Below are 26,220 nucleotides of genomic sequence, written 5' to 3'. Positions count from 1 at the left end.
CTAAGACATTGAGACAGGACCAGTTTATGTGACAGGAACAGGGCTCAATTTAGTGAAAGAAATCCTGTAAAATTCAAAATTATGTGACCTGACTGTGAACACAGCCTATGGTGGTTCCCTGTTCACTCTTAATACACATGAAAGATATTGATGCTGGATGGTTTGCCTTTCAATCCACCTCCACTCCTATGTGACATTTCCTATCTTGGGGACCTCAAATCAGAACAGAAAGAACATGTAATGGCTGTTTTTGTCACTTGGCCAAGGTTGGAGGATTTGTGATCAAAGCACCCCCCATTTAAAGAGTGTTACTGTATTTTAATTGAAAAACAATCTTTTTCTGACTCTCAGCCCAAAGGAGGGCTCCCTCTGATGTGACTGACAACCTGTAACAGGAGTATCCTCGGCCTCAGTCCAGTTCCATCCCACAGTAGCTGGCTGTGTTCCCTGTACTCTGTCCTGGGGACCGGTCTACACAGTACAGGAGTATCCTTACCTCAGTCCAGTTCCATCGCATGGTAGCTGGCTGTGTTCCCATGCACTCTGTCCTGGGGACCGGTCTACACAGTACAGGAGTATCCTTACCTCAGTCCAGTTCCATCGCATGGTAGTTGGCTGTGTTCCCATGCACTCTGTCCTGGGGACCAGTCTATGCAGCACAGGCATATGCAGCTGATATGTCAAAATATGTAGTACTCAGTGTTCATTTGCTGGCTTCCAGAAAAACTATAACCTATGTTATCTACTTCAATATGCATAGTAGATGCTCAAAAGACTTCATTTAGCTAGCTATAGGAGCTATAAGGTACAATTAAAAATGTGTATATTTATCAGATATGCCAGTCATTCCATTCCCAATCATAACTTGGATGAAATATTTTGCTTCTGCTGATAGCTCTGGAGTCCTGGGTATGTTACTGAAACTCCAGCTTGATCAGTGACTTGTTTTATGGCATGGAAACTCTTATTTCTAGTTACTGCTAGTCCTTTGCCTCAGAAAAATCCTACTGGTTTGCATTATAGGTGATATGATGAACAGATGCCTGTAAGACATTTTACTATGAAAGGCTAAAGTATTCATGTATAAAATACTACTACAAATTCACCAGTTTTCATTGGAACATTCTGGAACATGTTTTACACATCAGAGAAAGTTGTGAGTTGTGGCTTAGAGGTTCAGAATCAGTGGCATCCTTGTGAACAAAGCCTGGCATGTTAGGAAGTCAATCCTAAAGGCCGTCTTCTTAGTCACCCCAACCTTCCATCTCTTCACGTCATATAACTGGCCCTAAAGCTAGTAACACCTCAGATGAGACACAAAATTGTTCAAGCCATTCACACTCTGCTGCCACTACTGCTTATTTGCTGTTTCCAGATTTTAGTTGTTCATCTTCTTGAATATAGACTTCATGGTTGGAGCCCCTATCTATCTGTGGAAGAAAGCTCGACACGCTGACATGTGGGTAATCTCCTGCCTGCTATCTCATATAAGCTGGGGATATCTGAAGTAGGGTAGCTGATGGTCATGGCCTGCAGCCTTGGCTGAGAGGCAGCAGCCAGGACCTCATGAGCTCACAGGGAGCGGTAAAATAGTTTTGCTGATCACAAGATTTATAAGAAATGACAGGGACTTGGAAACCAGTCAAGTGCATACTCCTTAGGAATACAGAGTATATCCTTTCTGCCTTGATCTTCATGTCACAATCATACCCAGAGGAAACACCACCACCACAGGGACCTTCACCAGACCAGGTCACCACAATGCCTGAAGTGTATCTTCAGAGACTGGGGGATGGGGATTCTGAGTCTTGGCATTGTGGGTGTTTCGTGCTGGTCAAGTCTTTACCCTGGGGTGCTGTCTTATACTTAGCAGCACCCTTGGTGCTTCTAGCTACTGTATTCCAGTAGTGACCACCCCCAATGTCACCATAGAAACCATCACCGGATACAATCAGATACATCTGGAATTCACTTAGAGGCCAAAAATCTCTGTGTTGAAAAGTGGTGCCATATAGGCACTCCTTGAGGATTCCAAATGTATTACCACTTCTCAGAAAGTCCTAGTAGCTTTTGTCCGGGAATCTCTGGGGAAATGATTAGGACACATATACCTCATGTCATACCAAGAGGTTAGTATGAGCATTCTCTTGTGTGACTTGAACACAAATACCTTTAGGCATTTTCTAATCCAATCAAGTAGGCTCTGTCCCAAATGTGCCCTGTGACTCAAAGTACCTTATTATTAATTTAATGTGAAAAAAAAAAACAGTAATTGACTCTCTACTGTGCTCCTTGTATTACACACACACACACACACACACACACACACACACACACACACACACCTTGAGTTTAGAGCATTGTGTCATGGAATTGATAATCATCAATAATGATGGAGAAATGTTTGCCCTGCTCTACCTAGAGGAAGGACAGCGACATCAAACTGAAGTGGTAAGGAAAGTGACCCAGGGGAGGTAAAGTCAAGTCATGGAACTATGTTTTGAAGGATGAATATGTCAGCAGAATACAAAGGTGAACACGGACACTCTGGGCAGGCAAATTGTGTAAAGACAAAAGGATGAAGCAGCCATGAGGAGATCAAGGAAGATGATGGGTATTTGAGTGAAAGGACCACATGGGGCCATGGTATCAAATGAGGTGAGAATTGGAGCCACAGTATGCAGGCTTTGGTGCTGAGCTGAATTCATAATGGAGAAACCCGGGCAGAATTCCAGCAAAGGCAGAATTCCTCATGGCAGCTCCTCTTCACGTTATTGGAAGGGCTTAGACAAGGAAGTGTGATTCGAAGGCTGTGACAGTGCTCATGGTGAGAACCGACAGAGACCCAAGTCAAGCCAGGGCAGGTAAGCAAGAAGAGGGTAAAGGAGTTTTTCTTCAGAGATCAGGGACTCTCCCTAACGCTTTGACTGGCTGCCAGGAACCTTTTCCTCATAATGGGTTGCCTTTCCCAGCCTTGATACAAGGGGAGGAGCTTAGTCCTACCTCAATTTGGTTGATATGTCATGATTTGTTGATACTCACGGGAGGCCCGCCCTTTTCTGAACAGAAACAGAGGAGTGGATTGGGGGGTGAGGATGGAAGGTGGGGGGAAGAAAAGGGAGGAGAAGAGGGAGGGAAAACTGAAGTAGGGATGTAAAATAAATGAATAAATTTAATTAATAATAATATAAAAAAGAAAAGGTGAGAGTGAAAAAAGAAAAAAGAAATCTAGCCTACTAGCCCATGGAGTTCTGGACATAGAGGGGACATTTCTGATAGATCTCAGACTTCAAGCTTCAATAGCTCATTTTTTTTATTCTTTGTGAATTTCATATCATGCACCCCAACCCCCTCATCTCCTTGTCTCTCCTTATCTGCCCTCTGCCCTTGCAACCTGTCCCCCGAAGAACACAAAAAATAAAATAATTTAAAATTAAAAACGAAAAATGCAAATTAAAGACAAAAAGCAAGAAACATCTTGCAGTGGAAGCTGTGGTGTGTCATGGCACGTGACACAGTCTACCCTTTCGCCCAAACAGCTTTGCTTGCAAATGTTCCTTACAATGAGTCATTGGTCTGGTTTGAGGCCTCTGGCTTCTGTTACACTATCAATGCTGGAGCCACACCATGACTCCTCTCGGATATGATGTTGTTGCCCTGTGTCATGAAGACCCTGCATCTTTGGTTCTGCGGGGCCAGTGCCTTCATGCTCTCCAGCAGATCACAGATGAGGTGGATGTTGGGGTGGGCCAACTCAAAGCCCTGGATCTGGTCCTGGGTGGTAGCTGAGTTGGTCAATCTGCCTGCTCTCCTATGCCCACGCCACCAGGGCCAGCTCTCTCGCTTTGCTCTAGTGAGGGGTGAGACCAGCTCACCCACTCTCACACCTTTGGGGCCAGCTCTCCCACACCATACAGGCGAGGGGCCAGGCTAGTTCTCCCAAGTTCACTCCCTCTGGGCCAGCTCACCTGTGCGCATGCACCAGGGCCAGCTCTACTGTGCTGCCCAGGTCAGTTGCAGGGCCTGCTTCAATGTCTCATTTTTACAGATAAAAGAATCCAGGCAGAAGATCAGTTTGGGACACAGAAATATAAGTTATCAAGCTGGAGGGGCTAAAAATCTTCAGTTCTAAAAATAAAGGAGACCTTGATCTATATCCAAGTTCTGTTATCTACCTACTGCATGAACTTCCTTGAACTTGTTTCATTGTTCTGCTCCCTGACCTTCTCACCTACAAAAGGGTAGCTATAGCGGTACACACTTGGTAGATTATTGTAAGAGTTTCCCAAGATCATTATTGGTAAAATTAATGCTAGCACTTGAAGTGCTCAATACACGTTAGCCACAGCATGAAGACAGCTCCCCTGGACTTTCTCAAATGCCACATCCTTAAGCCAGGCAATCTGCCTCCAAGCATTAATGCTCATCAACATCTTACTACAGTGCCTCCCTGAGGCAACCACACAGAGATTAAATTGTTGAACTACATCTTGCATTAAGAGGACTCATGCAATATATAACTAGCAAACTACTCAAAAGTTTGATCACAAAAGACCATACGTGATAGAGTAAGGAGTAGAAGGAATGAGAAAATACCATTTTAGGCAGTGTGATCGCATGTCCCATCTTTCATTTTAGAATGAGAAATTCAACGGAAAATGATGCCTTAACCTGCAAGAAGGGGGTGTGTCCCTCCCGCCTGCCCTCTCCTTGTTCCCCTCCTACATCACAGAACTCAGTCTGTCAATCAATTTGCTGGCTCCCAAGGAAAGAAATAAGATGGTGACCAAAACTTCAGCCATTTTAAGAATTTCCGTGTGGACAGCCATGCCCTGTTAGGTCAGTTAGCTCAGCCACGAACTGGACTTTATTTTCCTAATCTCCAAATCTGCAACAATCCAACCACAACTATCTCTGGAGGACTTTCCAGTCCTTTGTTTCTATTGTGATTACCAACTAGCATGTCTTCTCTTTTCTCTTGTATAACTTCCTTAATACTGTGAAAGGTTTTGTGGCGAGTGAGTCACTGGACAGCAAGAAGATACAATTACGCTCACTCTCACCTCACCTTCGATACCCACTTTGCCCTTTTCGAGCCACAAAGCATTACTAGATCCATTAATGCTTTTTTTCATGGGACAACTCTGTTACATAAGTGGCACCGAAATTATCATCCCTCATGTTCAGATGAGAAAGCAGAAACTAGAGAAGCTGGGAAAATTATATTTTCCATATCATTACCACAGGTAATGAATAAGATCTGGCTTCCCCGTGCTATCTGTGGGGAGGTGAGGCCAACTGGCCCTATGAAAACTGTCCTCCTAGGGTGTGCTAATGCTGATTACCAGAGATCCTTAAAGCCTCTGGACATCAGCTGAGGCAACGCTGCTTTATGCTGCTACTCAGCAGAGCTGAAGAGATCAAATAGCGAAGATGGATCGCTTTATGTATCCTGATGTTTATCCTGTTATTAAGGCCATCATTTCTTTCCTCCACAAATCTTCCTGCCGTTCTCTCTCCACATCTTCCCCGTACTGTGTATCTGTATGTCTAGACTGACCAGAAAGTGAAAACAAGGGGGCACTTTCAAACCTGCGAATCTGACCACAACTGAGAATTGTACTTAGTCCAAGGAACCGAAAATCGGGTTTTTTGGATCAGACAAATACTTCCTTAAGACTCTCAGACTGCTAGTTTCTTCTTTTATAATGAATAGAAAATTATTCCACTGACAGACAAGGACTTCATGTGTGAGCCAATGGGAAAGCATGAGGTAACTAGAGGAAATGACTTAGCCCCAAACAGAGCTGCTAATGCCAAGATAAAAGCAAACAGACCTGTTAATGATCTTCACTCACAATCAAACTGGGACAGAGTGTGATGCATCCTCAGATGGAAAATGTGTCAGTTCTAACTGGTCTGAGGACTGGGCAATAACATGAGGAAATGCTTGAATAAAAGTCAGCAAAAGACATTAAAATGTCCTCTCTATGTTATGGAGAATTTAAAATCAAAAGACAGAGATGATTCCTCTTTCAAAGAGCTCGACCTGTTGAGTTTTGGTTTTCATAATGTGGCCAGCCAGCTGATATTTGTTGCCACCTCCCACAGACCAAGGTGTTTTCTAGATTCTGTGAACACAATAAAAATAAGGTCCCTGCTGTTGCAGAATTCTTATTCCATCGGTAGGAAAGACAAGAAATAGACATGTAGGCAAGTACATAAGCCGGACAGTGAACGATGTTAGGAAATTGAGAAGAAAATCGGGATTCAGGGTCTGGGGTGTGGCTGGTAAAGATCTGTCTGGGAAGAGAAAATGAGGGACGGATGTGATGGCCTAGGGGGTAAAACCTGTGCTGCAGGAGCAGGATGGCTGGAGTTTCTCTGGGCCCCATGATGGAAAGAGAGGTCTAACTCCCAACACTGCCCTCTAACCATATATGTGCTGCAGCATGCATGCACCCACACTCACACATTCACACATGCATCCATGCATGTGGACATTTTAAAAAAGAAAACCAGGGTGTAATGGAGTGGGCTACGCTCCTGTGTCATTTAGGCTGAAAGGGGAAAGTTCTCCTGGATTGTACACACCATATATCTATGACTCATTTCTCTTGTCTCTGTGACAAAAATACCTGAACAAAAAAAATTCAAAAAAGCAAGGGTTTACTTTGGCTCACAGTCTGAGTGTGTTCCATCATGACACAGAGGTATCACCAACAGCCCGAGGCAGCTGGGCACACTTCGTCCACAGTCAGGAAACAGGGGAGACAAGGGCTCGTGCTAAGTTCCCTGTCTGCTCTTTACTGGTCCCGTACCCTAAACCCTTGCAAGCTCTACCCACACCTATGGTGAGTCTTTTCACCTCGCTTAATCTAATCTAGATGCTCCCTTCTAGGCACGTCCAGGGGTTTGCCTCCTAGGTGACTCCAGACGCTGTCAAGTTGACAGTCGATGATAGCCATCACTACTGGGTTCTAGACTACATCATTGCATGTCTCTGGTCTGGCTTGCTTTATTTCTTCCTTCTTTCCCAAGTTCCATCTAGGGAAGTCAGGGCAACGTGGTTTTGCTATCAGCACAACATCAGTCCAAGAAAGGGACGGAGTCTGTTTCCTTAGGGGTTAGAGTGACTGTGAGTACTGAGTTAGCTAGAATAGTCACTCACTCCAATAGAAAAGAATAGTCCTCTTCTTTAACATGGAGTAACACGTCTTGAGTTTCCCAAGGCAGTCAATTAATCTGGGGGAGCAGAAGAATTTGCCTTTGTGGTAGATGGAGTAACCACAGGTTTCAGTTTGTCCAGTCTTCAAGCATACCTGTTACCACAGCTTAATTATTAACTGTATATCCAGTCCCCTCTGAAGTATTCAAATTTATGGGTCCCTCCACTATAGTGTAAAAAGCCCAAATTCCAAGACCCAGCCTCACTGGCCACTACTACAGATTCACAGTCTTCCCTGCAATCTTAAGAGCAGGACTGACTTGGCTGAAAGCAAGAGGCATGTGTCCACTGAAGAATGGAGGGACTGTTATCCCGAGAAGTGGGGTAGTAGCTTCTGGGTGGCCAAAGCCACAAATGTCAGTTACAGTTCTCCTTTCCTCTTTATACTGTTTGGTACAATTTACTAGTAAATTGAAGGAGACTGGGTGTTGGGAAAACATGGGTTTGAATCTTGGCTCTGTTGCTTCCTCTGGCTTATTGACCCCAGCTGGATCATCTTGCCTTTCTAAGCCCCCGTTTCCTCATGTACACAGAAAGCTAATCATATCTGCCCTGGTGAGTTATGAAGATTAAATGGGTTAAGGGATATAAAACACATCCCACAAAACTTGGTGGATTTCACCCTGTGAGTTGATAGGCACTAGGTTTTCACGGTGTAGAAGAACAATAGTTGGGACAGGTCTGAGCACACAGAAGGGGGTCAGGAAAAATCGTGACCAGTAACTCAGACAGGAGGCGAAGCCAGGGATGGCTCTCCCAGTGGGGTAGGGGGTCTCTTCACGAGTGTAGAGGAGAGTTGCCATCAGTAGTAAGATCAACAACCAAGAAAAGGGACTGTAACATTTTGAACGTGAGGGAAAAGAGAAAGTGTCGTTTTTAGAACAGTTTGGGGGAACGAGAACTCATTGGAATCTAATATAGACCAAAGCACTTAATAAACACTGATGTTTGGGCATACAGATAGGAGCAAGAGATACTACCCCCAAAAAGTAGAATCTAAGGGAGAAGAAAACCGCCTAAATATAGAAACAAGCTCTATTTCCAATTGCTATATGGTAGGCATATTGGCTTTTCACTGCCATGCTGAGAATCAGTCAAAGTGGAAGGGTGACTTATTTGGCTCACGGTCTCGGAAGTTCAGGTCTGCGATGTCTTCTTCCTGTTTCATTGGTCCTTTGGCAGCTCCAGAAGACCTTGGTGAACATTTGAACATAGCAGACTTTGGTGCTATGGGAAAAAGCATGGTAAGGGATGCCCAACTGAAATGTTGTAAGGGGTTAGAGGTGGAAGAAGTCCCTACTGACAAGGTGGCATGTGAAATGGAAGACTTAGGGAACTGGAGGTCATGCAAATCAGGTCTAAAGGGCAGCTTGTTTACACGTGTGGAGATGATGAAGCGTTGCAAGATCTGAATACTCTATGTACACTGCTTTCTTGTGCTTTGGTGTCATCTGTCAAGGAATGCTCCCACAGGTAGGCACATCACTTCTTCAGTTTTTTTCCCAAATGTCAGCTCTCAGTAACATTTCCTTTCCTTCCTTTGTGAAATGGTAGCACTCACTGTTCATCATGCTACTCATCTTCCTCCTCAACTTTACTTGTTAATCTGTGACTCTAACCATGTATGTACCTTACCTGTTGCTGGTCTTGTTTACTGCTATCTCCCCAATAAAATGCCAGTTCCATAAGGGTAGGACTTTTTGCCTGTTCTCTTCACTGGTATATCTCTAGCACCTAGAATAGTATCCAGCACATAAAAGGATAGGAGAGCATGCCTGGCTGAGGGGAAACCATGAGCCAAAGGACAAACACATTATGTCTCTGCACACCTGAGAAGTGACTGGAGCATGTGTTGCTCTATGTGTGAAATGTGCACACGAGAGAGGATTTGTACAGAGGAAACACATTTGTACACTTCAAAAACAACTCAGTTTTACTCCGCTTGAAATGGAAACAACCAGACTTTTCCCTATGAACTTGACACAGGGTTCTGTTTCAAGAGTTCTCTAACGTGATGTTTGTGGCAGGAGTTGGTATGGAGAAAGGGAGGAGGCAAGAACACCCGCTAAATTACCACGACAGTGAATACAGAAGAGGCTGTGCTGGCCTTACGTAACACGAGGGAGGTAGACACCAAAAGAATTAAGATGGACATACAATAGAAGAGCATCCAAAGAAAGAGAATTTGCAATAGAGAGTTTTTCTGTAAAATGAATAAATAATAAATGCTGGAGAACACATGATAACGTGGTGGCCTGCGGGTGTCATTGGTGTGATATTTGATCTGGCTTTGGGAACCGGAGTGATGGTTGGGATTCTTAGGGATGAAAGATGCTACTTTCTCCTTAGAAACAGCATCTTTACTGGGAAAACAATGTTCACAAATGCCTCTACTTCTTTACTTTGGTTTCCCGAGTCAACACAACATAAAAAAACAATGAGTACCTGGAGATCTTGATGGCTGTCTTCCTTTGGGGCACAGCTACAGCCACTGCTGCTCCTTTTACTCCAGCTTTCTTTTTTAGAAACAAGTCTCCCACTAAAGGGGACTACAGGTCTACATGTCTTCAAACCATAGTAGATGAAGCAAATTATAGAACTGCCCAAAAACAGAAGCAGGCAGCAAAGGGCTTTAAGTCTAGAAATAGAAAGTATGTGTCCTTCTTCCTTTCCAAGAAGCTGGAAATAACATTTTCAATTGCTTTTGGTGTGTGTGTGTGTGTGTGTGTGTGTGTGTGTGTGTGTGTGTGTGTGACTGGACTACCAAGTAAAGCTATACTCCACTGCTGTGGGATTGTCTGTATGTCAAATTGCTCTGATTGGTCAATAAATAAAATACTGATTGGCCAGTGGTCAGGCAGGAAGTATAGGCGGGACTAACAGAGAGGAGAATTGAGAGAACAGGAAGGTGGAGGGAGACACTGCCAACTGCCTGCCAGGACAAGCAGCATGTGAAGATGCCGGTAAGCCATGAGCCACGTGGCAAGGTATAGATTTATAGAAATGGATTAATTTAAGATATAAGAACAATTAACAAGAAGCCTGCCACAGCCATACAGTTTGTAAATAATATAAACATCTATGTGTTTATTTTATAAGTGGGCTGTTGGACTGCCAGAACTTGGTGGGACCCAGAGAGAAAACTCCAGCTACACTCCACAATTTAAGCATGTCCTCTTTACATAGAGTACACTAACAATGATGCTTTTTGGAGTTGGGCTGGTTGTGCCCACTTGGCTAAAGAGAAGACTGAATACATGTAGAGGGAAGTGGGGAGAGATTTCGTCAGATGATCTCACCATCTCAGGTCCTGAAAAAGCTGATACTTGCCTTAGAGGTTAATTAACTAGGTTACCATGTCCTAATCCATGTGAACTAGCCCATGCAATTGTCTTCCTCTATGACTGAAGAAGGATCCATGATGTTCTGAGAAAATGCTTTCTGAGAAAATGCTGGAAGTAGGCATGAAAGATTAAAGACAGGAAAGAGAGGTGGGGTGGCACACACCTTTAGTATCAGCACTGAGAAGGCAGAGGCAGGTGGAGCTCTGTGAGTTTAACATAGCAAGATCTAGGCCAGGGTCAGACAGTTGGACACTGTCAAGAAAGAAAGAAAGAAAGAAAGAAAGAAAGAAAGAAAGAAAGAAAGAAAGAAAGAAAGAAAGAAAGAAAGAAAGAAAGAAAGAAAGAAAGAAAGAAATTAAGAAAGAAAGAAAGAAAGAAATTAAGAAAGAAAGAAAGAAAGAAAGAAAGAAAGAAAGAAAGAAAGAAAGAAAGAAAGAAAAAAGGAAGGAAGGAAGGAAGGAAGGAAGGAAGGAAGGAAGGAAGGAAGGAAGGAAGGAAGGAAGGAAAGAAAGAAAGAAAGAAATTAAGAAAGAAAGAAAGAAAGAAAGAAAGAAAGAAAGAAAGAAAGAAAGAAAGAAAGAAAGAGGGGGGAGGAGGGAGGGAGGGAGGGAGGGAGGGAGGGAGGGAGGGAGGGAGATATGATAGGCTAAAGAGTGGGGTGTTTTAACAGCACACTTTGCCTAGTCCACACAAAACTGGACCAAGAATTGTTCTGATTTGAGAGACAATAGAGAATTCTATTGGAGTCATATAACAATGGGCCTTAAATGCTAAGCTAATAGGGAACTGTTGAAGAAGTTTAAAGTTGAAAATTGATGGAAACACAAATCAGTCAGCCCCTCCTCTCTGCAAACATTGTGTGCAAAAAGCTATTCATAGACTGACTGTTTCTAAGCAATGCATTGTTCTCCACATGCACTGACTGACCCCATCTCTTCTGCTCAATATGTATTAACTGCACATAGTAGGCATCAGCACAATTACACATTTCAGAAACTTCTACTCCGGCACTCTTTTCTGGCCTCCCCTCCATTTGAATATTTTCTTTCATTGCCTCTCATTTGCAATGTCTTGGGTGACATTCCACCAGGAAGTAAAGTTTCCAAGGACTGTCATGTTAGACCCATAGAAGAGCACTGATGTGGCCCAGAGTGTTAACAGGGGTGCTCTGTATGATGAGAAATGTATGTTTTCTTTCCTCTGGCCAAATTTTTCTAGACCAGAAAGTGAAGGTTTTTCAAATATTAGCATGTAGTATATTTAACAAAGTGCTTACTGAAAATCCCACAAAATATGTCTTTCCTGCATATTTTTAAAGCACACGGGCGCTCACCTTGGTTTGTGTAAGCATTCAGCGGTACATGTTATACTTTATTTTGGCTCGTGTGACATATATTAGAAGGGTGGCTCTCTTCAGACTTTGGTGAAGTTGGCAAGCTGTATAGAGAGCTGGTCCATGGATAGGATGGCTCTGGTAAGCTGTGTGTGAGAGCCTTCACTATCTACCTGTTGTACAAATACATGGGGAAATGTGAGGCTCAGTTTAGCACCCGTCTTGGCCACTGAGCCAGCCGTGACCAAGGTCTTATCCTCAGAGGTTCAGTCTGGCTACAGCCAGTCTTCTGGTTGTCCCCTAACTTGAGTCTTGCCTACTGCCTTCCAGCTTTCCTCTTGCCTCTGTAATATTAAAATCAGAAGGTATCTCCTATTTTTAAAATATCCTGTTGTTCTGCTGGGCTGACTAGGATAAAACTCCTTCATGGGAGTCAGGCTGCCCCAGAAAGACATCAGAGCTAGCTGGGAAGGAGAGCAAGATGGTTCCAAGAGTCTCATTTCACAGCCAGTACCCTGTATTTCTTTTGAAATTTTGAATAATTTTTATGAGCAGAATGTGATCTATGTGATATTAGAGAGATACTGATCTCTAAGAAAAAGTTCATACTTCTGTCACTCAAGGGCCCCACATGGTGTAGCATATGACTTACATCCAGAACAATTTCCTTTTTTCCATATTATTAGTATCTCCTTTATTCATAGCATTGGTCTCGGGCATTGGTGTTGATGATGCTAAAATTTAGTAGAACTTTAAATAGCTCATTCTGGTTGTACAGACAGATACATAAACCTCATTTAAAATGCTTCCTTAGGGTTGGGGATTTAGCTCAGTGGTAGAGCGCTTGCCTAGCAAACGCAAGGCCCTGGGTTCGGTCCTCAGCTCTGAAAAAAAAATAATAAAACAAAATGCTTTCTCTGAGATCTATCTTAGAGATATGAACAAGGCAGTGGTAGAAACAAAGAGAAAACATATAAATATCTAGACTTAGAGTTGCATCATAAAGGACAATGAAAAGAAAAGCAGAGTTGAGTTGGATTTGCAAGTGGAACTGGCTCTTCCATAGTCCCTGACTGAAAGCAAAATTGAGCTGGCTCTCTTGGATCCAGCTGTGACCCCATGTGATGGAATACCAATTGTCAGAATTGGAGAACTCAGGGAGAGGAATACCTCTGAGTAGAAGTTAGGTGAGATGCCAGAATGCTTTGTAGACTCTTCACTCTAGCAGGGATTTGTGACCTGTGCTATCAATTTTGGGGTGATTAGAAGACACTGATATACACATTGTCCAAAAATGAATGTATGATATGAGAAAATATAAGCCCAATGACAGAACCCAAAAAAAGTTCTTAAATTATTTTTTAATAAAACAAAACAAAGCTTAAGAAAATAGAACTATTTTTCTATTGAAAAATTTTAAGTAACTTCTGAGAAGAGTCATCACCTAAAATTTTCAAATACAGAATCATATAAAAGTGGTGTGAGCATTTGTGCTGTAGCTGAGAACATGTCAACAAAAACCAGTCCTCAAGGTTCAGGGAACGTCACAAGTGAGGGACTGTAAGAGCCAGAATTTGGTGAGGACTGTAGCAAAACAGTGTCTTCCAGATATGTCCCAGCCAGTGCTGTCGTAAACTCACCTGCAGCTAGGATCACCAGCCTGAGACCTGCACAAGACTGGCCCCATCACCACTTCATCATGCACAGGGAGGGACTCATGAGGCCCACCCTTCATAGATAGTCTTTTAAAAAGATATCAAAGTAGGAAGGGGAATTGTCAGAAAGAAGAATTTCAGCTGGAGAGAGGGGGGACAAGAGTGGGTTATGAGGGCTAAAAATGGCTCACACTCAGTATATACATTTAGGAAATCTTCAACCATTATGCCCAGCTGTGAGCCCTATGAACTGTAAAACCAACCTTCCAGGCAATGTATATGCCAATGTGTGCAATAGTGGCATTACTCATAGGGGTAACCAATTGCTCTCTGACTTCAAGGTCAGCTTCACAGGAGGAAGTCCATGACTGGTACTGTAAGCCCCATCAATAATAAAAGGAAAGGTAATAGGCCCAATGATGGAACTTACTACTGTTATTTAATTAAATTGACATAGCACTAAACTGCCTTCTAAATATCTATGTTGATGCATATAGACAAAATCCACTCTCAGCTTCAACAAAGAAACTGCTCTTTGTAATGAATAAAGGTGAAGACAAAAGGACTCATAGCTGCCTCAAGATGCTAAGTGATGACCTGACCCAAAGAAAGACATTTATAGCATACCTTTAAGGCTCAGGAACCACAGTGGAAGAGGGGCTAGGAATAATTAAAGAGTTGGAAGATAAAGATAAGGACTACAAAATGCTGTTTTCTGGACATAACAATTATAATCATGGACTCACGACAACTGCCATTATTTTCTCTAGGCTTTTACAAGACTGGCCCCATCAACTATTAGTGATAGATGAGGGAAGGATTCATGGGTCCCTACCCCCTACCCCTAAATGACTGGCTATTGATAGGCTCTGCAAGATATGGAGTCATCGTTTTCGGTTGTGAATCCACTGCTGAGCCCAGCATTGCTCCAAATGCCTGATCACACAAAGGGCCCTGGTTCAACTCTAGAGGGTCACAAAACAAGAAAAATAAATAGGAATGTGGGAAAGAGATTTGTAGGAAAGAGAAGAGTTTAGAGGATGGAAGGAGTTATGAGAGGTGGGAGGGCAAAAAAATTCAGCATGTATCGTGTGTGTGTGTGTGTGTGTGTGTGTGTGTGTGTGTGTGAAATTGAACAGATTTAATTAATAAAAAAAGAGAAAATAATGAAAAGACAAAACAAATAAAGTTCCTTCCTTACATCTCTATTTGCTACCAAAGGCTCCTTAGTTATTAGAGTTCTCTTGGTATCTTTGCCATTTCTTTTCCCTTTTGGAAGCAGTTCCTACTCATTTCATGAGCCATGAATTCTTTTATTAATTCTAACATTCACAACTTTTCACATTAGAATGGATGATGTAATGCAGTTTAAATAGCAAAATAGCAATCGCTTTTCTTAGGGGTGTATAAAGTGATCTTATAACCACTGACCTGTTCAATTCAAAGTCCTGTGGTAATTGCTTTGGGCCTCCCACTCTGGACAGCGGCAGGATGCCCTTTGGAGACCAGGATGGAGTGCCATGGCCTCCAGTGCTCTCTCCCTCCATTTTCCACCTGACCCAGACTAGCTGTCTCCCTGAGGTGGCAGATGGAGGAACCACGGCCCTCTCATGAAAAGCAGCAAGTGAACTCAAGAGCTGTGGCCAGGCCCTCAGCCTGTCTTACCCCGAGGCTTTGCTGGTCCTGGGAGGGCTGGGAAAGCAACAACCTATCGACCCCGTAAAACAGAGGGCCGTCCTGTCTTCTGAGGGCTCTGGTTGCAACCAGCAGGCACCAAGTCCAGTGGGATTTTCTAGAAGGAAGTCTGGTGCTGACACCACCTCTGGTGGAATTTATTAGGAGGAAATCTGGTACTTATAGAATCAACAGGAGGCAGAACGAACAGTCTATAAAAGGGCCATTGACCAAGAGAATCCAGACATGGGTCCTCAGGAACACTCTAGCCAGCACATTGGGCATGAATGCTGTAACTCCATAATGCCCTGAGTGTATCCAAGTTGTCCCCTCCACTTTACCTCCCAGTGCCCAAAGACAAAGTGTGAGTTGGAAACATCTAGTCTGCCAAAGTCCTGTTTTAACCCTGTCTCCTTCTGGCTTCAAAGGAAGAAAGCACTGTCCCCCCTGGTCACCGATACAGAGTTGCCCCAGGCACTGTCCTGAACACGGGAGATTGTAGTATTATATTGCCAAACAGTGATCAATCTTCTTCCACTAGACTCATTTTCCAATATTCCAACCCTGTAAGGCTAGAAGGAAGGGCAAGTCAGGTAAAGGCTGTGGCGTGTTAAAATTGGCTGCCCTGGCCTTATCTGAGTCAAGAGTTAGTAGAGGAAGCCAGCTCATCTGGAGCTCATCCACAGGGGCAGTCCTGTGCTGGGCCTGTCATGTGTGATTGCTGCAGAAATACCATCACTCCTGAGTCCTTCAGAAAGTCCTTAGGAAGGAGAACAGTAGTTGCCAAAGAGTTTTCTGACCAAGGGAATGAAGGTGGTAGCTGGATGTGGCAGAACATGGGTGCTAAATAAAATCATGTGTCTAAGATGCCATTGTATGAAGTGAGCCCCTCACCCTGACAGGTAATTAGCTTCTGCCACTCGTTTTCATTTCTTGTGTGGACCTGGCTACAGGAAACCATACATGGGTGGTAAGGTTTTTGTTTTTCCTTTCCAGTCTCCAAGGAAATGTAACTGGGTATGAATGAGAGGCCCAAGTCATATATCAGTAGTCTGCAGTGGGTCTACATAAATCCTTTTCTTTAAAGTTATTGAACTGTTTTGAAAACGGTCTCAACAGAAGTTATTCCAAGTGCACCAGAAAGGAAACCAGAGTCTTCGAGAAAAATATACTCTCTTTGCTGAGCAAGACAAACATATCAGTATTCAGAGAAACAAACCAGCCTCTTGTGTTTTATTTCCTCAACAAATCCACTGAAATGCTTTCTTTATGTCTTTAAAGGGCTGATAGACAAGGAATTTTGTGGCTACTAAAAATTAATACCTACAAATGGTTCGTAACCACTTTAAAAAGGCAGGCACTTTAAAAATTTTTTCTCTGTTGTTTATAGTCCTTTATTATGGCATCTTGCATACTGTAAACACAGTACACATTTTTGTGCTTTTAAAAAATACAAATTGAAAGCATACTCTCAAGGGAAGGGTTTTTTTTATTTAAGGAATTACATAGCATACGACTGGCCTGCATACTTCTTTGCATAAGCTAACACACTATTGCAGAACTTTTTATAGCCAACTACTTTATAGAATAATATTTTTCCAATAAACTCTTAGTGACTTTCTATCATGATAGGCTTTTTTAACTCTTCTAAGAACTAGTATCTAAAATAAAAACATTTCTATCTGTAAAGATAAGAAGTTGGTACTATTTAAAGATGACTGATACAGTCGTTTGATGAAATGAATACCCTTGGTTTTGAGAACTTGAAGATGCAAGTGTGTGGACAAGGTGGCTTCACTAGAACTATGGGTTTTCATCTGTATTCAGTAGAGCTGGGAATAAATGTATCTGGACCTTGACCTCTTAGTCCACAGGATGAGAAAGAAGTGCGGGCTATCATCTTACTTCCCCTAGATCTTTGCACAACTCAGCTCCTTAATCCCCAAGGGTCACCTGTGTGGCCTTTTTCTGGTGAACACTTTTGGTGAGATGCAGCCTGCCTAAATAAGAACACCAACTCCTGATTTCTTTGATAACGCACTTTCTCTATGCTTGGCAAAAGCATGCTTTGCCATGTCCTTAGCATCTGTTGTCATGGGTTTGAAGGTACCACAGAGCCAGGGATCTTACACAAAGTCTGTAAATGTTTAGTGAATGAATGTGTAGAAGGGAGGGGAAGAAGTGATTTCTTTTCAACTCCACTTGAACCAGTGAAATAAACCACCTACTAAAAATGTAATACTATAGTCAAAATCCAGGAAAACAGCTTCCAGTATTTTCTTTATCATTTTAGATCTGTGAGTTAGATTTTTTTGTAACACCTTGTTTCCTAAACCTCGTGTTCCAGTCAGTGATCCCAAGCACTCCTCTAAATGAGGCAGGTGGAGAGAGACCCACATTTGCATAGAGCAGAAAGGGCACTGTAACATCTGGCCATGGCAGTTGACTGGGTCCATTTGTTAGTGCTCATTAAATTCACATTAATGCATGAACTATTGTGAATGTGCAAATACCATTTGGGGTAGGTTGTTTTCTCCCAGACCAGTGGCATTGACTTTGGGGGTCTATCCCTGGTTGTTTACTTGCCAATGGCATTTGACCTGGGGTTAGCCCTGTATTTAACCCTTTCCTGTAGGTCAAAACCAAATTGATTTGGCAAAAATGAAATTGGAAATGAGTCATCTGTGCAGCAGGTGTCCCTTGCTTGGAAAGCATTCCAGGTGGAAACATTTTCAGACCTGTTTCTGGGCCATCTCCAAGGAAGCACCAGAGGTCAGGGAGGCAATTCCAAGACTTCCCATGTGGTCAGGATCTGGAGAGGGGGGACATAACAGGTGCCCACTCTGTGCAGTGTTCCCAGCAGGTTGGGAGCCTTTCAAAGAGGGCCATTTGGAAGATAATTTATTCATATATTCATGAACATTTGTCTGGCCTTTTCTGTGAAGTGATTTACTTAGAAGTTGCCCTAAATGGCTGGAACTTTGCCCTTCAGTCTCCCTCCCACTCTCAGCCACATACTTTGATTTAAAGATGAAAAATATTGTGTTTTCTCTTTCTTCTTTCTAGAGGATGAGGAAGATGAGGAGATGGTGGAACCCAAAATTGGTCATGATTCTGAACTGGATAATCAAGATAAAAAGCAAGAAGTGAAAGAAGGTATGGTGGGGAGATACCCTGGGCAATAATATTTTTGTCTTGTTATTTTCTTTTAGCAAACTAGGAGATGATAGAAGCAAATAAAACTTAAGCTCACATCCCCTTTGTATAAGATTTTGTATGATTACTCAATACATTACATTTAAAAACATACACTGGAATCTCCAGGGCAAGAATTAGTTGTTTTCAGACTGATTTAAGCAATAAAGTGCAACTAAGTTCAGTGCCAATCACAATTCCACTTAAGTGGTTACTTAATAGTTAGAGATAAGACAAACTATCAGTTGCCACGTTAGATCGTGAGAGATTATCATGAGGAAAAGGGGTGGATGCAATTATTTTATCAATTAATTCTGTAGTTTTACATATGCACTACATGGAAACATTAACAGCAATCCCTGCTGTTCAAAGTGTTCCTCCACAACTCAGCCCATATTAGGACAAATAACCTTTCACATACGTTAGTGAGAACAGCCACCAGCACTGGGATCGGTTCAGTGGTAGAGCACTTTTGTAATAAGTGCAAGGCCCTGGGTTCTGATCCCAGTACTGGAAGAAAAAAGAAGACATTAAAAACTAGCATTGATTAAGGGCTTACAATCTACTTACCTGTCCTCCAAGCAGTTGAAATACATTGTTTACTATTCAAAATGTCCTTTGGGGGCATATACTATTTTTATCCTTGCTATACTGGCAGAGAACTAAGAAGAGGAAGATGTAAAAACCTCCCACAGGATACATAATTTACTTATAAGTCTATGAGTGAAGAGGTAGGTTGAATCTTGCATGAGCCAAGACTTAGGTTGACTCTACAACCTGTATGTTATACCACAACACCATCTTCATGACATTTCCTTAGAATTTTTTTTTTCTTTTACTACATTAAAACTCTCGGTCCACTGAGACAAAGAGATTTTGAACCATCATTATTACTGAAAAATGGTTAGTGGTCCCCGCAGAACTGAGTGCAGGTCAAAAGGTTCTTCTAAACATCCAACCAGGCTTCTCAAGAATAGATCAACTTAGGTCTGAAGGCATCTCAGTTAATATTGAAATGTTGAAGGTAGCCACAGCTCTGGCTCCTTGTGTGGTAAATGCTGGATTGGAGAGTTTTGTAGGAATGTGTGTGTGTGTGGAGCCCATGTGCTGCTCTGGTTGCTCATGTTCTCATGAGACCATCCACTCAGTCTAACTGGCTATCACACATTGCATCCACACACATTCACAGGTTTGGATGGTAAAACGTGGAGACACTTTCTAACTTTTAAAAAATTGTCTCCTGAGGCAGAAGAGAAGGCCCAGTGGTTAAGAGCATTTATTGCTCTTCCAGAGGACCGGAATTTGATTCCCAGCACCGATATAGCAGCTCACAGCCATCTGTAACTCCAGTCACAGGGGACCACTCAGCACCTTCTTCTGGCCTCTGTGGGCATCAGGCACACACATAGTACACAGACATGCATACAAGCCAAACAGCCATACAAATAAAATAAAAATAAATGAATCTTTAAAAAAAAGAAATTAAAAAGTAAAACTTGCCTCCTGCTAAGGCCTATTTGAGTTCTGCATGTGCGTTCAATTTTGTCTTGATGATATTTATGCAAACTCAGTCATAGAAAGCAAGTGTAAAGTAGCGAGGCTAAAGAAAGCGATCTGCAGCCAGGGTCCCCGGATCAAATCCTAGCTCTGCCACTCATAAGCTGCATGATCAATAATGACTAACTTGGTTGGCTTTTTTTCTCTTGGCCCCGGTTTCCTCATCTGGCAAGCAAAGATAATATCTACCTCCTAAGTTTGTTTTTTAATATAAGACTCAAAGGGGCTAGTATGGAACAACTTGGCACAAAATAAGCGCTGTGTAAGAGTTTGCCAAATTATTATTAGTGGTCTTGCCTTACAGTATGAGGTCTGTAACTGTGCCCTCCCCATGACGTTATGGCCCTGTGTGCCCCGGTTCCCTGTGCTCAGTAGTGCTGTAGTCCATAGCTTTGAAATCAGAAGACGCTAACAGTTTTTTTCTGTTTCCAAGAACGATCGGTGAGGCGATTACCATGCCCAGTTTCAGGCATCTAGGAGGTCAGGTTCCAGGAGTGACTGAGGACAGGAAAAAAGATTCAGCCTCTGAACAGTTGCATCCATAGAAGGCATCAGGGTTTACTTCTTTCTGAGAAACTCTAAACAGATTCAACGGGAGTGATTCCACACTTAAAGTTCTACTAAAAAGATCTTTTTTAAAAAGCCAGGGACGTGAATGCCGCTATCACGGGTACAGCCAGGGATAAGATAAGCCAGGATCTATTGAAATGCATTCTGGTTCCTCTTGCAAAACAGCTAAAAACATGCCCAGTAATGTGCAACCATGGTGTTCTTGTAGGCCTTGGCAGGGATTCCCCACTGCCACCCCACCCCCACCCCAATCCCCAAACCATCTTCCTGGCAAAGGCAAGCACCTCCTTCTTAAGTTCCAAGCAAAAACACCCTTCAGTTTTAACTGTTCCCCATGCTTTATGGAATTGATTAAAGCCATACTAAAAGTCAAAAGGAAGTTTGAAAGAACATTTCCTGTTACCACAGCACTGTGTGCCTAGTTCTCCATTAATGGTGTTTCTGCAAATTAGCACATAATGGGTTAAAAGCATGTTTATGTTGGCATTAAACCATCTGGCTTTTTTTTTCTTCTTCTTCTTTAAGCAGGACAGTATTTTACAAACTTTTAAAAGACTCTCTAGCAGATCTAATTGTGGCGCCATTCACAGGACTGCTGTAGTGGTTAGGCTGGGGCAGCGCTTCCGTCGGGAACCCTGCCTTGAGGGGACTTAGAACCCAGCCATAAAAACGTCCTTTGGGCTAAAACTTGACAGACACAGTTTCAAACCAGGGGACACATTTGGGGGAACTCCTCTTTTTCTTTCTTCCTTCCTGTCTGCCTGTCTGCTTTTTCTTCCTTCCTTCCTTCCTTCCTTCCTTCCTTCCTTCCTTCCTTCCTTCCTTCCTTCCTTCCTCCCTCCCTCCCTCCCTCCCTCCCTCCCTCCCTCCCTTCCTTCCCTTCTTTCTTTCTTCCTTTCTTTCCTACTCCTCCTCCTTCTTGAATTAAAACATAGAGATAGAAAAACATACAATATGCACTAGTTTTTTTTTTACATATTTCTCCATCTGACACAAAAATGCATTGAGTATAAAGAAACAGTTTTGATTTGCTATTTTGCCATGTGCATTTTATTACACAAAGAGTATACAAAATTGCAGGTGACATTTTAACTTTTCATCAAAACTTTGGAACTCTCCACATCACTGTCAGGTAAGGACATTCAGAATAGGAGTATTGGAGTCCTCACTCCTGTAAATTCAGACGAGGCTTCTGGCTATAAGCCTCATGTTAACTTCAGAGACAAACGTCTGTCTGCCTTAGTTTCATTTGGTTCCCTGCTGCTGTTTATGAACTGACTGTACTATAAAATTTCCATTAGGGCCATGGCCCCAATTTAATCTGATGTTTTCACTGGCTGCAGGGGTTACTTATTTTTATCTTTTAGATAGTCTTGCAAAAAATATCTTTTAAACACCATGTTTTTATATTCCAATGTAGTGATGGATCATGAAAACAAGGCAGGCCATTTATGAAGTGGGTACTTTACAAATATAAGTCTCATCTTAAAAATGAGATTAAGGGTCTGGGAAGATAGCTTGGTCAATAAATTACATGCAATGCAAACTCAATCTGAGTTTGGGTTCCTAGCGCCTACGTGAAAAGCCAAGTGCAGCAGCCTGCCAATAATCCCAGCACTGGGGAGGCAGAGATCAGCAGAGCTAGATGGCCAGTCTAGACAACTGATGAAGTTGAGATTCCCTGTCCCAAAAATGGAAAGGTGATCAGGACAGACGCCTAACATTGACTTCAGGACGTCTACATATGTAAGCAAGCACAAAATGAAATTAAAGTATTCAGTATAAAGTGTGAGCGTCATTATGTACCTTTTGTCTTTGTAGAGACAAATGTTCTAAGAACTTTAGAAAACAAGAGATAGAGAACATGGTAAACAGGACCAATTAAGGAGAAGCTAAGTACATATTAGTGAGAAAAGTCAAGAAAACACGGCCAGGAGGACAGAACCATCTTCAACGGTACATAAGAAATGTACTTCCTGTGTAAGACTAAGAGAAATGAACATTTATATAATTAAATAATCAAAAGGAGTTTCTCTAGTGCGATAAAATTTATACTAGATTTTAATCTTGCAGGTCACAAATTCATATAATTTCTACATTTTTATTTCAAATGTTTAAAATTTCATGAGCCTGATGCATCTCTTTCATACATGTTATTCAGGCTAAATTAACTGGTTAAATTTACAAATTATCTTGTTCTTTAGATACTATGTAAGTCATGTCTACATGGTCTACTTTTCATAGAGAGTCTTCTTATAAAGGTGGATAAAGTATTGTTAGCCATCAACTCCTGGAAGGATTTCTCCACGTTTTATAATATGAAGCCAAACAATATGTTGTCTAATCCATAACCCTGTTTTGCTCTGATGTGGCTTTTGATTCTAAATTAACTTCTGTCTTTTTGCACCTGCCTTGAACATCTTTTTTAATATATATATGTATTATACATATTTATGCATATTATAGGGAGAGATGTATAATTTGTTAGGTTTAAGGGACAGACAAAGCTGCAGAAAGAGATATTCCGAGGAGAATGTGGGGCTCATCTGGGAGGAAAACAGTGCTGCCCCTACTGCTGTACTTCTGTACTTGAAGCATTGTGGATTCCATTAACTAACACTTTATTTTTCTGTCCAAGAGGCTTTATTTCTCAGTGTATCTTTTGATTGCACATCCTGGGTACTCCATTATGTTCTCATTGTATTGTAACAACACTTACCAATTTAAATATTTTTAAGCAATAGGAGATTGGCAGATTGGCTTTAGTCAAAAATAACTATGGTTTTTCTTTAATTTGTAAGTTGAATATTGTTTATGACTTTTTAAAAGTGCTCATCTGTACATGCATGTTATTATTTTATGCAAACAAATCATGTCATCCCTTTTAGACATCAAAGCTTAATATAAAGTGTATCCTTTGTTTTGGTTCAGTAGCAATTTGATTTCAGGCCAAATATTGTATTGTTAAAGATAATGTCTGGAGAGGTGGCTGTTTCACCTACCTGGACTCGGCCTCTGCTAGGACACTTTGATCAGCCATTTATGTTTCTCCCAGAGAAGAGGTTGCATGTCTTGAAAGCTGAGATCAAAGTGACAATAAGCTGTAGGGAAGAAAAAAATTACAGAAAATTACACAGATACTATTTTTTATTCAAGGTAATAGACTTGCAAGAGGGGATACAGGGTAAAAATGGATGTGGTTCAAAAAGATAAACAGAGAGTAGATTTTCTCATACTAGGAGGAAGAGCAGGGAGGGTAACAGGAAGTTGCTGCCACTTTGCTTAATCTCAGGCGTGCCTTAAGTCACCTATGAACAGTGGTCAAGGCTGAATCTTTTTAAAAGACTTTCTGCTTGGCCCATATTAGCCTTGTTTGGTGAAGGTCGTTTATTTTTTAACATTATTAACCAAACAAATGGGACCTAGAGTTTTATAGATTTGGTCTTTGTTTCCCCTGGTTACATTGAGTAGCTTTACTTTGCTCATAAAAGAGATAATTCAAGTGGCACCAGGAGGCTTAGAAAATAAAGTAATAAATTACTTCTTGATCATTTATTGTTGAATGCTAATCTATTTAGGGGTGCATATGTGTATTTGATTTTTTTTTTTTTTTTGGTTTTTTCGAGACAGGGTTTCTCTGTGTAGCTTTGCGCCTTTCCTGGAGCTCACTTAGTAGTCCAGGCTGGCCTCGAACTCACAGAGATCCGCCTGCCTCTGCCTCCCAAGTGCTGGGATTAAAGGCGTGCGCCACCACGCCCGGCTGTATTTGATTTTTAAACTGGCCTCCTACCCAGAGTTTAAGTGCAGACAAATGAGTCAGAACAAATAAGTGGCTGGGAAAATGTTGGTTTCTTAGCATTTTCCTCATTATTAATGGCTTCTACCAAATCCCAAACTGAATTCTGAATCTAGACATCACCAGCTTCATCATTTTTGCAGACTGGCATCTGGGAAAGACCACACAGTACAACCTGGTGGAAATTTTGGAAAGTCCCAACACTCCTGGCAATTTTAGGGCTCCAGCACCTGAGACATCAAAGAACTGTTCCTAATTCTGTGTGGGACTGCTAGAAATGATGGGTGGACTGTGTTTGCAGTTCTTCTGTTATGGTTGATGAATCGCATTTTGCCATATTGTTAACTGGACAGCATTCCTGAAGTGCTAATCAACCACATCAGTATCATCCTCAGTGTTTTGATATTTTTTATAAATAGAGTCTTGAGTCTCTTCAGACTCTCAGTGTTATGGTCTGAGTGCGGCAAGGAAGGGGGAACCCAAAGAGGAGAAAGAAATACCCTGTCATGGCTTCACAGACGGGCTTCCTGACAGTCCAGATTTCTTAGGACAAGGACCTTGGAAAAGAATTAATTAAGTCAAATAAAACTTCTATAAAATAATATGTAGCAGCTGAGAGAACCTAAAAGATTCCTCTCAGCACGTGGCCAGGAAGGACCTGGGCCTGATTGTGCAGATGGTCTTAGAAGTCTTGGGAAGCTCTGAGGAAAGGAAGTTCACCAGAGACCCTGTTATTTCAATTGCTGACTCTCCTATGAGCTAAATATCTGGTGTGTTCCAGAAGAGGGCTGGCTCAACTGTCCCTGGCTGTCAGAGGCAGAAGCAGGGTTTCTAGAGGCCATAAAGATTCAACTGAAAATTTCTGCCCTGCAGGCCTTCTCCAGTCTGGAAGAGTTCCTAATCTCTGGCTTAGAGTTTTATATAAAAAGGGTTGCTGAAGGAATTGCTTATATAGGCCCTCAGCTGACACTGGGGTTAGCTGAGTTGCAGACTCCATGGAACCCCGACAGTTATTTCATCTCCCCGTCTCCTTTTGTATCTTCAGATTTAACCAGATAAGACTAAAATGAAAATTAAATAACCACTCTAAATCATAAAAGCAACCGTGGAATGTTTCAGGGATGCTAGACATTGAAAGTCAAATGGAATTGCCTAGTGAAGAGCAGAATACCATCGGCATGGTGTCACAGATAGATCCTAATTACTACAATTTTATCAAAACTTTTTTCTGCCCTATTTGAGTTTTTTTTTCCAGTTCAGTTTGAAAGAAAATAACATTTAGAATTGATAGCTTAAAACATGCCAATCTATTTTCATTTGTAATCATTTTTAATTCCTCAAAATGGCAAGTAGATGAGATATGAAATCTTTTAGGGAGGATAACTACAAAAGCCTTTTGATGTGTTTCTGTTAGTTTAGTGGCTCCCCATGAAGCTGCTGATATTTTAATTATCATCTGCTGCCCCCACGGCCCCTCAGTCAGCACCCAGTCAGCCCAGCTGACCAATCAGGCCTCGGCCTGGTGGGGCTTCCTGTCCCAGGGCTAGGCTCTACCACAGTAGTAATATGTAGGTTAAAATTAAATCTATATCGTTCTATATATCAACAAGACTCAGAAGTCGAAGGCTGGCATCAAAGCCTGCTAGCTCAAAGAGGCTGAGTAGCCACTAGCTGACCTAGCTTTTGTGGCCAGAAACACCACGCCAGACACATCTCTTCCCTCCTCTAAGAACTAAAAGGAAGCTCAACTCTAGTCCCCACCCTTTTTTTCCTGTTCTCTTCTCTATGCAAATTTTTGGCTTCTCTATGGTCAATTCCATCAGCTAGCAAATGCTCTGGCCCTTCTCCAAGTATAACTTGATTGGGCC

At 42.0% G+C, this 26,220-nt stretch overlaps 1 protein-coding gene across 6 annotated transcripts in view; it reads left to right on the top strand.

The window, feature by feature from the left end:
* The window catches only part of Dync1i1 (dynein cytoplasmic 1 intermediate chain 1), a 309,676-nt gene that overhangs the window by 165,638 nt on the left and 117,818 nt on the right, over positions 1 to 26,220 (top strand). For all 6 annotated transcript variants that reach the window (XM_006986876.4, XM_006986878.4, XM_006986877.4 and 3 more), the window contains one exon: positions 18,301 to 18,390. In XM_006986876.4, coding sequence (XP_006986938.1) covers positions 18,301 to 18,390 — 90 coding nt within the window. The remainder of the gene's footprint in view (positions 1 to 18,300; positions 18,391 to 26,220) is intronic.

The sequence above is a fragment of the Peromyscus maniculatus genome, chromosome 3 (genome assembly GCF_049852395.1).
Source record: "Peromyscus maniculatus bairdii isolate BWxNUB_F1_BW_parent chromosome 3, HU_Pman_BW_mat_3.1, whole genome shotgun sequence".
Classification (NCBI taxonomy): domain Eukaryota; kingdom Metazoa; phylum Chordata; class Mammalia; order Rodentia; family Cricetidae; genus Peromyscus; species Peromyscus maniculatus.
Note: the sequence above shows the minus strand (reverse complement) of the source record. Positions and strands in the feature narration are given on the sequence as shown.